At 40.7% G+C, this 12,746-nt stretch overlaps 1 protein-coding gene across 7 annotated transcripts in view; it reads right to left on the reverse strand.

The window, feature by feature from the left end:
* AATK (apoptosis associated tyrosine kinase) overlaps positions 1 to 12,746 on the reverse strand; it is an 84,177-nt gene that overhangs the window by 26,731 nt on the left and 44,700 nt on the right. For all 7 annotated transcript variants that reach the window (XM_072112484.1, XM_072112483.1, XM_072112485.1 and 4 more), the window contains 3 exons: positions 10,983 to 11,124; positions 7,688 to 7,767; positions 7,382 to 7,500 (listed from right to left, as the gene is read on the reverse strand). In XM_072112484.1, coding sequence (XP_071968585.1) covers positions 7,382 to 7,500; positions 7,688 to 7,767; positions 10,983 to 11,124 — 341 coding nt within the window. The remainder of the gene's footprint in view (positions 1 to 7,381; positions 7,501 to 7,687; positions 7,768 to 10,982; positions 11,125 to 12,746) is intronic.

The following is a 12,746-nucleotide window of genomic DNA, read 5'->3' on the forward strand; positions in this document are numbered from 1 at the left end:
ACTACATACACCCGGCACATACATGTATCATCACTACATATATACACCCGGCACATACATGTATCATCACTACATACACCCGGCACATACATGTATCATCAGTACATACATACACCCGGCACATACATGTATCATCACTACATACACCCGGCACATACATGTATCATCACTACATACACCCGGCACATACATGTATCATCACTACATTACCTGGCACATACATGTATCATCACTACATACATACACCCGGCACATACATGTATCATTACTACATACACCCGGCACATACATGTATCATCAGTACATACACCCGGCACATACATGTATCATCAGTACATACATACACCCGGCACATACATGTATCATCACTACATACATACACCCGGCACATACATGTATCATCACTACATACACCCGGCACATACATGTATCATCACTACATACATACACCCGGCACATACATGTATCATCACTACATACACCTGGCACATACATGTATCAGCAGTACATACATACACCCGGCACATACATGTATCATCAGTACATACACCCGGCACATACATGTATCATCAGTACATACATACACCCGGCACATACATGTATCATCACTACATACACCTGGCACATACATGTATCATCACTACATACACCCGGCACATACATGTATCATCACTACATATATACACCTGGCACATACATGTATCATCACTACATATATACACCTGGCACATACATGTATCATCACTACATGCACCCGGCACATACATGTATCATCACTACATACACCTGGCACATACATGTATCATCACTACATACACCCGGCACATACATGTATCATCACTACATACACCCAGCACATACATGTATCATCACTACATACACCCGGCACATACATGTATCATCACTACATACATAAACCCGGCACATACATGTATCATCACTACATACATACACCCGGCACATACATGTATCATCACTACATACATACACCTGGCACATACATGTATCATCACTACATACACCCGGCACATACATGTATCATCACTACATACACCCAGCACATACATGTATCATCACTACATACATACACCCGGCACATACATGTATCATCACTACATACACCCGGCACGTACATGTATCATCACTACATACACCCAGCACATACATGTATCATCACTACATACACCCGGCACATACATGTATCATCACTACATACATACACCCGGCACATACATGTATCATCACTACATACACCCGGCACATACATGTATCATCACTACATACATACACCCGGCACATACATGTATCATCAGTACATACACCCGGCACATACATGTATCATCAGTACATACATACACCCGGCACATACATGTATCATCACTACATACACCCGGCACATACATGTATCATCACTACATACACCCAGCACATACATGTATCATCACTACATACACCCGGCACATACATGTATCATCACTACATACATACACCCGGCACATACATGTATCATCACTACATACATACACCCGGCACATACATGTATCATCACTACATATATACACCTAGCACATACATGTATCATCACTACATACACCCGGCACATACATGTATCATCACTACATATATACACCCGGCACGTACATGTATCATCACTACATACACCCAGCACATACATGTATCATCACTACATACACCCGGCACATACATGTATCATCACTACATATATACACCCGGCACATACATGTATCATCACTACATACACCTGGCACATACATGTATCATCACTACATACACCCGGCACATACATGTATCATCACTACATACATACACCCGGCACTACATGTATCATCACTACATACACCCGGCACATACATGTATCATCACTACATACATACACCCGGCACTACATGTATCATCACTACATACACCCGGCACATACATGTATCATCAGTACATACACCCGGCACATACATGTATCATCACTACATACACCCGGCACATACATGTATCATCACTACATACACCCGGCACATACATGTATCATCACTACATATATACACCCGGCACATACATGTATCATCACTACATACACCCGGCACATACATGTATCATCACTACATATATACACCCGGCACATACATGTATCATCACTACATACACCCGGCACATACATGTATCATCACTACATACACCCGGCACATACATGTATCATCACTACATACACCTGGCACATACATGTATCATCACTACATACATACACCCGGCACATACATGTATCATCACTACATACACCTGGTACATACATGTATCATCACTACATACATACACCCGGCACGTACATGTACACATACTCCAAAAAACTTTTGTGTATCTCCATGGCATGGCTAGGGACATTTGGGAAGCCCTTTTTGTTCAACCAGCGCCACCCTTGTCTATCGGATGCCTTTGGTATTGCAGCTCAAGTTCCATTGAAATCAAAACTGTCAAACTGCAATACTCCGTACAACCAGTGGCCGAGTGTGGCGCTGTTTTAAAGAGAAAAACACTGTCTATATTTATAGAAATGTCTGTAATACAGGAATAGAGCATGCTGGGAATCTTAGTCTCACTATAATACTACTGCAATATGGATGTCATTTTAGACACAATAATTCGAGTATTTTCTAGCCTGAAGAAACCGACAAAATGACATATCATTACACAAATCTGGAATGTTGTCTGCACCTCAGGTCACAAAAACTGAAAAAAAAGTTGCTTAGAGAGGAAACAACTGCGGAGACAAAACTACCCGGAGTTAGTTGTATATTTCATTCCAGTTAAATGTAATTTTAGAAAAATGTAAGCTTCCACAGTTTATGCAAATTAGTGCCTCAGTTCCTCAGGGGCGGGGTTAAAGGGAAACTGTCACCAGGGACCTCGTTTTCACTAAAGATTGTAAAAGCCCATGACACCTGCAGTGCACATCTGCCTTTATGCCTTTTCTAAGTATTTGCATTACTATATAATTGTGTGTTATAACTTACTCTTGCACCCTGACAGAATCCTGGGGTAGTCCCAGGGGCTGGATTTTGGTTTGGATGCATTTCAAAAAACAACATGTGACTTGTCTGAGCTGCAGGCTGCCTCCATCTTTGTGCTCCTGTACAGCTCCTCCCCCAGTGATGTCAGGCTGACCAGGCTGTGACCTCTGAGAAGGCGCAGGAGGGAGGAGCTGTACAGGAGCACAAAGGTGGGGGCTAAGCTCTGAGGAGTAAGTAACACAGACAAGGCACATGTTGTTTTTTGAAATGCATCCAAACCAAAGCCCAACCCCTGTGACTACCCCAGGATTCTGTCAGGGAGCAAGAGTAAGGTATAACACACAATTTATATTGTAATGCAAATGCTTAGAAAAGGCAGAGAGGCAGATTTGCACTGCAGGTGTGATGGGCTTCTGCAACCTGTCTTTAGTAGAATGAGGTCCCAGGTGACAGGTTCCCTTTAAGACTGCTGGAGCGCCAATCTCCGTTATTCTACACCTAATGTATATGATTAATATCAATTATTTACAGAGGAGCAAATTTGTCAGTGCTGGGCAGCAAAGAAAGAAGAACGGGTGCACCAGCGGTTATGGCCCCGCCCCTGGGGCACTGAGAGGCTCGTCTGCATTAAAAAATGATAAATTACTGGAAATCAGTCTTTCGGTTTACGTGTAGGGTGTTAAAGGCAGAAGTGGACTCCCTTTATTTGTCACCCTGCTTTCTCTTATGTTAAATGTGCATTTCCTCTGTTGCTCCTCCTGGCAATGTATCAGTACAGTCACCCGTGATTGGTCGCTTAGTGTGGGGCAGTATCACATGTACTTTATAGATGTTTAGACCACACGCATTGCACATGACTCATTAGGGCATTGGAGGATACTTGTAATTCCTCAGTCCTCCTGCGGTGGCGCTGCACACGTGCTGCTTGTTTTCCTTAGCACAGCAGGAGCACATAACTTACTCGCGGGGACTGACTCATGTGTTATGCAGTGATTTATGTTCTGCTAGAGTCGGATACACTGTGTGCTCTACACGGCTGAATCATACACTATGGCTTACAGGCACGTTACTATGAAGACATCCAGTGCATGACTCTATATGGCCTGGAGGAGGCGCTGTCCAGCTAGTGGATGTGTCTCTATACAACTGTACACTTAAAGGGGCTTTCTATCCCCGACTAGTCTGAAGGTTCCCTATGGAATGCATCTGCCTGAGTCATGTGACTTTAAAAGTAGGGTATATTATATACCATATAGCTACTGCAGGGCTGATGTAGGTGGGGGGGGGGGGGGGGGGGTATACGCCTAAACAGAGGACCCCTTTAGATTAAGACATATGCAGGTTGCAATTCTAGTCACTAGATGACACCACCAAATCCTGATTTTCTCAGAATTGTCCCAAAATTAGTATGAGTGATGACTCACCTTGCTGAACAGTCAAAAAGTTGTCAAAAGTAGGCTAGCACCAACTTTGAGGCAGGTTTGAACCAATTCCTACCGTTTTTGCACCGGGACAAAGGGAATCTGCCTGACTTGGCCCGGTGTATTTTATATTTTCTAGTGTGTCACATGGAGTCACGGGGAGTAACAGAATAAACATTAATGTATAAAATGTATGTTGAAGTTTATACACGGTATGTGTGTGTTTTTATGTGTACATACTGTATGTGTGTTTGTACATGTGTATATACTGTATGTGTATATGATGTGTATATACTGTATGTGAATATGATGTGTATATACTGTATGTGTGTATATGATGTATATATACTGTATGTGGGTGTACAAGATGTGTATATACAGTATGTGCATGTACATGATGTGTATATACTGTATATGTGTGTACATGATGTGTATATACTGTATGTGCATGTACATGATGTGTATATGCTGTATGTTTGTGGGTGTGTTTACATGATGTGTATATACTGTATGTTTGTAGGGGTGTGTACATGATGTGTATATACTGTATGTGCATGTACATGATGTGTATATACTGTATGTGCATGTACATGATGGGTATATACTGTATGTGCACGTACATGATGTGTATATGCTGTATGTGTGTGTACATGATGTATATATACTGTATGTGCACGTACATGATGTGTATATGATGTATGTGTGTGTACATGATGTGTATATACTGTATGTGTGTGTACATGATGTGTATATACTGTATGTGTGTGTGTGTACATGATGTGTATATAAGCTATGTGCATGTACATGATGTGTATATGCTGTGTGTGTACAGGATGTGTATATACTGTATGTGCATGTACATGATGTATATATGCTGTATGTGTGTGTATATGATGTGTATATAAGGTATGTGCATGTACATGATGTGTATATGCTGTATGTGTGTGTACATGAGGTGTATATGCTGTATATGTGTGTACATGATGTGTATATACTGTATGTGCATGTACATGATGTGTATATGCTGTATGTGTGTGTACATGAGGTGTATATGCTGTATATGTGTGTACATGATGTATATATACTGTATGTGTGTACATGATGTGTATATGCTGTATGTGTGTGTACATGATGTATATATACTTTATGTGCACGTACATGATGTGTATATGCTGTATGTGTGTGTGTACATGATGTGTATATGCTGTATGTGCATGTACATGATGTGTATATACTGTATGTGTGTGTGCAGGATGTGTATATACCGTATGTGTGTGTACATGATGTGTATATGCTGTATGTGCATGTACATGATGTGTATATGCTGTATGTGTGTGTGCAGGATGTGTATATACTGTATGTGCATGTACATGATGTATATATGCTGTATGTGTGTGTACATGATGTGTATATACTGTATGTGTGTGTACATGATGTGTATATAAGGTATGTGCATGTACATGATGTGTAAATACTGTATTTGTGTGTACATGATGTGTAAATACTGTATGTGTGTGTACATGATGTGTATATACTGTATGTGTGTGTGCATGATGTGTATATGCAGTATGTTTGTGTACATGATGTGTATATACTGTATTTGTGTGTACATGATGTGTATATACTGTATGTGTGTGTGCATGATGTGTATATACTGAATGTGTGTGTACATTATGTGTATATACTGTATGTGTGTGTACATGATGTGTATATACTGTATTTGTGTGTACATGATGTGTATATACTGTATGTGTGTGTGTACATGATGTGTATATAAGCTATGTGCATGTACATGATGTGTATATGCTGTGTGTGTACAGGATGTGTATATACTGTATGTGCATGTACATGATGTATATATGCTGTATGTGTGTGTATATGATGTGTATATAAGGTATGTGCATGTACATGATGTGTATATGCTGTATGTGTGTGTACATGAGGTGTATATGCTGTATATGTGTGTACATGATGTGTATATACTGTATGTGCATGTACATGATGTGTATATGCTGTATGTGTGTGTACATGAGGTGTATATGCTGTATATGTGTGTACATGATGTATATATACTGTATGTGTGTACATGATGTGTATATGCTGTATGTGTGTGTACATGATGTATATATACTTTATGTGCACGTACATGATGTGTATATGCTGTATGTGTGTGTGTACATGATGTGTATATGCTGTATGTGCATGTACATGATGTGTATATACTGTATGTGTGTGTGCAGGATGTGTATATACTGTATGTGTGTGTACATGATGTGTATATGTTGTATGTGCATGTACATGATGTGTATATACTGTATGTGTGTGTGCAGGATGTGTATATACTGTATGTGCATGTACATGATGTATATATGCTGTATGTGTGTGTACATGATGTGTATATACTGTATGTGTGTGTACATGATGTGTATATAAGGTATGTGCATGTACATGATGTGTAAATACTGTATTTGTGTGTACATGATGTGTATATACTGTATTTGAGTGTACATGATGTGTATATACTGTATGTGTGTGTACATGATGTGTATATACTGTATGTGTGTGTGCATGATGTGTATATGCAGTATGTTTGTGTACATGATGTGTATATACTGTATTTGTGTGTACATGATGTGTATATACTGTATGTGTGTGTGCATGATGTGTATATACTGAATGTGTGTGTACATGATGTGTATATACTGTATGTGTGTGTACATGATGTGTATATACTGTATTTGTGTGTACATGATGTGTATATACTGTATGTGTGTGTGCATGATGTGTATTAACATGTGTGAGTAAAAATATGTATTTTTATATATTTAAGGGGAAGGCGAGGGGGCTCCCATGTAGAGGTCTGCTTCGGGGCCCAGCCTCTCCAAGTTACACCCATGTTGTGGATGTAGACGTTTTATAGAGCAGACATTTGGGGTTTACCTAAAGGGTTGTGTCTCCTCCAGAAACAGCATCTGCTCCTGAACGCTGGCGCTGACCTTAAGCTCCTTCACCACGACCTGAGTACTGGAGAGACCCGAATTCGCCTCCCCGAGCAGCACCTACAGGACCAAATCCAAGCCAACCTATTATAGTCATGATGATGATTACTATTATTATGAGAATAAACATTAATGTAATTTATAAGAAAAAAGCGTTAAAAAATTAAAATATGGCAAAAAAATCCCATGTAAAAACTTTTTGTGTAATAACCCAGTGCTCCAGCAGGTGGCAGCAGAGTACACTCACCTTGCCAAACCATCCGTTCCCAATCTCCTTCAAGTAAAGCAGGCTCTGTCGTCCCAGGTCTGTGGACTTGAGAAGTTGTGCTGCAAAAAAAAATTTTTAATAAAAATTTCAAAAACATATTAGGAACCTGTTCATTCCAATGCAGCTCCAGACTCATCTGCAACTATGCTGTACCTAGAGGACTCTAAATAAGGTCTCCCATAGGGATTGGCCATAAAGATTGTCCTTACTGTGTATTTTATGACTCTGCCATATCTCTGCTTGCTGTGAGTTTGAGAGGATAAAATTATTTACGCCTAATCCATCTGACAGCAGAGTCTGTATACAGTACAGTCATCTGGATAACTAGAGCCGGACTAGAGGGCGATACATTTTACCTGCACGGATACAATGTAGTAAACAAGACCAATTTTTGATGTTGAGAATTGTAAGAAAAACTCATTTTTCATATTTCATGGTGAAAAAAAGTAACAGCTAAAACTCAATCAGGTAATAATCAGGGTATAATCCCAATTTTGTAATGTTAGGAATGAAAAAATTGTAACAAGGGAATGCGGACAGCATTCCGTAATTCTGTCCGGAAGTTGTGTTTGTCATGTGACTAGTGTGGGGTTGTACGGCCGATCATGTGCATTACTATGCAATGTATCTCAATGCCCATTGTATAGCGGTATTATTTATGGTGTTATTAGATGACCATACACATAAAATGCTGAATATTGCTGTAGTGTATAGTGGTATTATGTATGGTGCTGTGTGCCACTATACGGTATAATATTCTGCAGTGTTTGGCGGTAATAGGTAAGGCACAGTATGGCAGTATATGATACATTTGTAGTGTATAGTGGTATTATGTATGGTGCTGTGTGGCACTACAGTATATGGTATAATATTCAGCAGTGTGTGGCAGTAATAGGTAAGGCACAGTATGGCAGTGTATTATATATTTGTAGTGTGTAATGGTATTATGTGTGGTGCTATGTGGCACTATGCGGTATAATATTCTGCAGTGTGTGGTGGTATTAGGTAAGGCACAGTATGGCAGTGTATAATACATTCATAGTGTATAGTGGTATTATGTGTGGTGCTATGTGGCACTATACTATATAATAGTTTTCAGTGTGTGGTGGTATTAGGTAAAGCACAGTATGGCAGTGTATGATATTGTTGTAGTATATAGTGGTATTATGTATGGTACTATGTGGCACTATACGGTATAATATACTGCAGTGTGTGGTGGTATTAGGTAAGGCACAGTATGGCAGTGTATAATACATTCATAGTGTATAGTGGTATTATGTGTGGTGCTATGTGGCACTATACTATATAATAGTTTTCAGTGTGTGGTGGTATTAGGTAAGGCACAGTATGGCAGTATATGATATTTTTGTAGTGTATGGTGGTGGCAGCATTGTATGACACTAAATAGATGGTATATGAAGAGTCTATGGAAGAGTTATTTGTCTTTATATATAATTTTTTTATCCGTGACCCTACACCACATGCGTTGGCGCCAATGTACTGCACAGGGCATCCTCCTACATAAGGCAATAGAAAAGCCTCATCAGACCCCAGACAAAACCCATCTTGTGGCTTCTTATCATGCCGATCACCCTACGGATCGAGACACAATGTCTCTGACTTCAATACGTGACATTTTGACTCCCTCCACGCTCCCACGGCGTCCTGCCCACCATCCTGCCCTAGAATTCCAGGGGTACATTCCAGCCCGGGCCAGGAACAAACAGGAGCATTGTGGCTGGGCCTGGCACAGGCCGGCACTCCTTGTGTAGATGCCGGACACTGGGGCCATTCTGGATGACATCAGTGCAAATATGGAGGGGCCGGGGCTGCGTGTAAGAGCTCCATTGTGTGAGGAGACGTCTGTTCTGTAGTTGGGGTTGTTCTGATTCTTGCCCCCTTATCCTGCGGCTTCCGAAAAAAAATACTCTACTAATTCCTTTGCTTGGATTCCAGTCCCACTCACCAGATCCCTTCATGTACATGGACGATGGTGCTACCGCCCCTATGTATGTCCCCCCCCCCACCAAATATTCTACCTACACAGATACTACAGACAGCACATTCACTTCACCCCATTGACCTTCCTGGGGCAAATCTATCATTAGGGACCAGTTCACACTATGACAATGGAAAACTCTAAATCTGACAACGTTTTACCACATCAGTTGTCAGACACAGACTTTTATGCACCTGAAAACCAATAGGGCCGCCATCCAGCATTTCATACTTACACGAGGTCGGAAAATGTGTGTTAAGTGCAGAAATGTATGTACCGATCAATTTCTCACCATGAAATATAGATGGTTTTATCAAAAACAAACCATCTACAGATACGTTTTATACAATGAAACAGAGAGGGACCGTAATGGGGTCTACGGTGACCTCTTCTAGCTGAAACAGTCATCTGAAGATGGGCCAAAACATTATAAAGATGGATTTTGGGGGAAATGTATCTACCGATAAATTTCTCATCATGAAATATAGAAGGTTTTTTTCAAAAACATTCTTTGGGTTCACCCTGAAACCCTATTAGTTACCATTCCACATTAATATGAGATCAAAACTTAGACTTACCATAAGTGCAGGTCCACTAACAAAACCATCTACAGATACGTTTTATACAATGAAACAGAGAGGGACAGTAATGGGGTCTACGGTGACCCCTTCTAGCTGAAACAGTCATCTGAAGATGCGCCAAAACATTATAAAGATGGATTTCAGCTGCCAGCTATGATCTCTGCCTCCTCTAGCAGTATCTAGCAGGCATCACATTTTTTTCGATATCATAATGTGGCTACTTTCTTCTTATACCAGCAACACACCTATACATACAATAGGCCGTCTCTGAAATTTACTCTCAGGAAAGTAAACTTGTAAGACTGCAATACCTTACACCACCAGCCATCGTCAGATAGAGGTTTTCAAATATAAGGGGTCACCCCAGACCCCATTACTGTCCTTTTCTAATTTGTTCTCTATATTTAGAATAAAACAGTCTTGTTTTGCTAATACTTTACATCAGGCATAGACATATTCTAGCTGTTGCCTCAGACCTGGTTCAGGTAGAGTAAAAAGTTATTTGAGTATAAGAAGGGGGCTAAGCAGCTAAAATTATATAGGTAGGTAGTCCTAATTAGAACTGGCAATGGAAATTCCCATCATCAAGGAAATAATCACCAAGTCTGAGCTGAGTCTTTGAACCAGTGTTCAGTACCTACCCCACAGCTGAGAGGACAGAGATGAGGGGTGGATGCAGACCCCATAGCAGTACCTGATCTCGCCGGCTGCTTCGACATCGGCACCGAAACTTCTGTAAGAGGAAGGACATAAACTTCTGGTCCATTTTGTGCAGCTGGAGAGCTCTGGATAGAAAATTCAGTGGTGTAGTCTTCTCCCTCCACATTGTCAAGCTCCTGGGGATGACAAGGGACATTTATTAGACAAGAGGTGGCGACAAAGTGTTCGTCTCCGCCCTAAAGAATTAACCTCTTCATTGACCGGAGGCCTGAATTTTAGACATACTCATCATAGCAATTTGATACACCACTTAGTATCATAAGACTACAAGGAGAACACCACCTAAAACAATACAATACAATAAAACTTTATTGATCCTTGAGGAAATGACAGTGTACATAGCTCTGGCTTTGTATGATATATATATATATATATATATATATATATATATATATATGATAACGAACATTCTAACTAGTTTATTCCTATCCAAGTATCTGATGACCCCTAATGACTCCCTGTTCTACTCCCAGGACCATATCTTGTCTCTTGTTTGACCAAGAGAAACGTTGGTTAGCTTTGATGGCAGACGATAGGGGTTTTGAAAAACACTCAAATGGTGGTCCCTTTATGCAGAAATCTTTCAGAACAGACCAGAAACACTTACTAATTTCAACTTTTTGTCACATTTTGAGACAAAGTCCTTTGTTGTTTTAGGTATGTTCATTGTTGGAAACTTTATAACAAAAAGTTGAAAAGCTGAAAAACATTAGTTGACCATGGCCACTTTTGGAAGGCCATCTTCCTAACTAAGATAGGAACAATTATCTTGGGGAAGCAAAAACGACTCCATTTGTACAGGCTATTTGATTGGTCATAGACATAAAGTAGTTGTCACAAGTATACATGCTTATTCAATCGAATGGGAAAGAGATAAGAAGCCTAACACAACCAGTGCTACTTTTGTCTTGACAGAACTAAGTCATGCGCTTACAATCCAGCCTGTCTGACTACATATCCCACGTCTGTAGTCTGACTCCACCCACAGCCATTAGTTTTTAAGCAGAAGCCGCTGACAACAGTCTACGAATCCGATTTTTTTTCACTGCAATTCTGCCCCTAGGTGGAGCTGCTGCTCTGATACAATAAATTCAATGCAGCAAATAAATTTAATATATGCAGGCAATCGAACTGCCGCCATATACTGCCTTCTCTGCCCGCCTGAGATGCTTATGGCTCCTTGCTATAAATGGAGCATGTGCTAGTCGCTTAGGGTAAACAGGGTTAAATCGCGGTCAGATAAGGAATTGGAGCAACTTTCAGGGCTCATGCAGATATGATTAATTACGCATGACTTTCTGTGGCATTGCAGCTGGCATAGGAATTACCCGCGTTCTGGAGACGGGAGATGCCAGCTGCTGCTTGTTTACGGAGCAGGGAAGCTTCACGCATGCCCCCGGGCACCATCACACTCCTGGCCATTTCCTCACATGGGAATTTCATACATCATCACTCCACAATGTCTATTTACTAACATGAAGAGGTATGGCACAGGTATGCGTGGCATCACTACCATAGCACCCGCTGGGCGTCCTGACCCACTTACACTACGCCTTAGCGCACTAAATACATATAGCGTGTAACCAGCATACCAGACACATAGCACCACGCTCCACTAAACCACAAATATCTTTCTGTTCTCCCCCCTCCGCCCGCCTGTGATGGTCCTCATAGGTTTACATCTGTACGTCAGGAGCAATGGAGACCATTATATAATACAGACCTCTCTGCTATTTAA

The sequence above is a fragment of the Engystomops pustulosus genome, chromosome 6 (assembly GCF_040894005.1).
Source record: "Engystomops pustulosus chromosome 6, aEngPut4.maternal, whole genome shotgun sequence".
Lineage (NCBI taxonomy): Eukaryota > Metazoa > Chordata > Amphibia > Anura > Leptodactylidae > Engystomops > Engystomops pustulosus.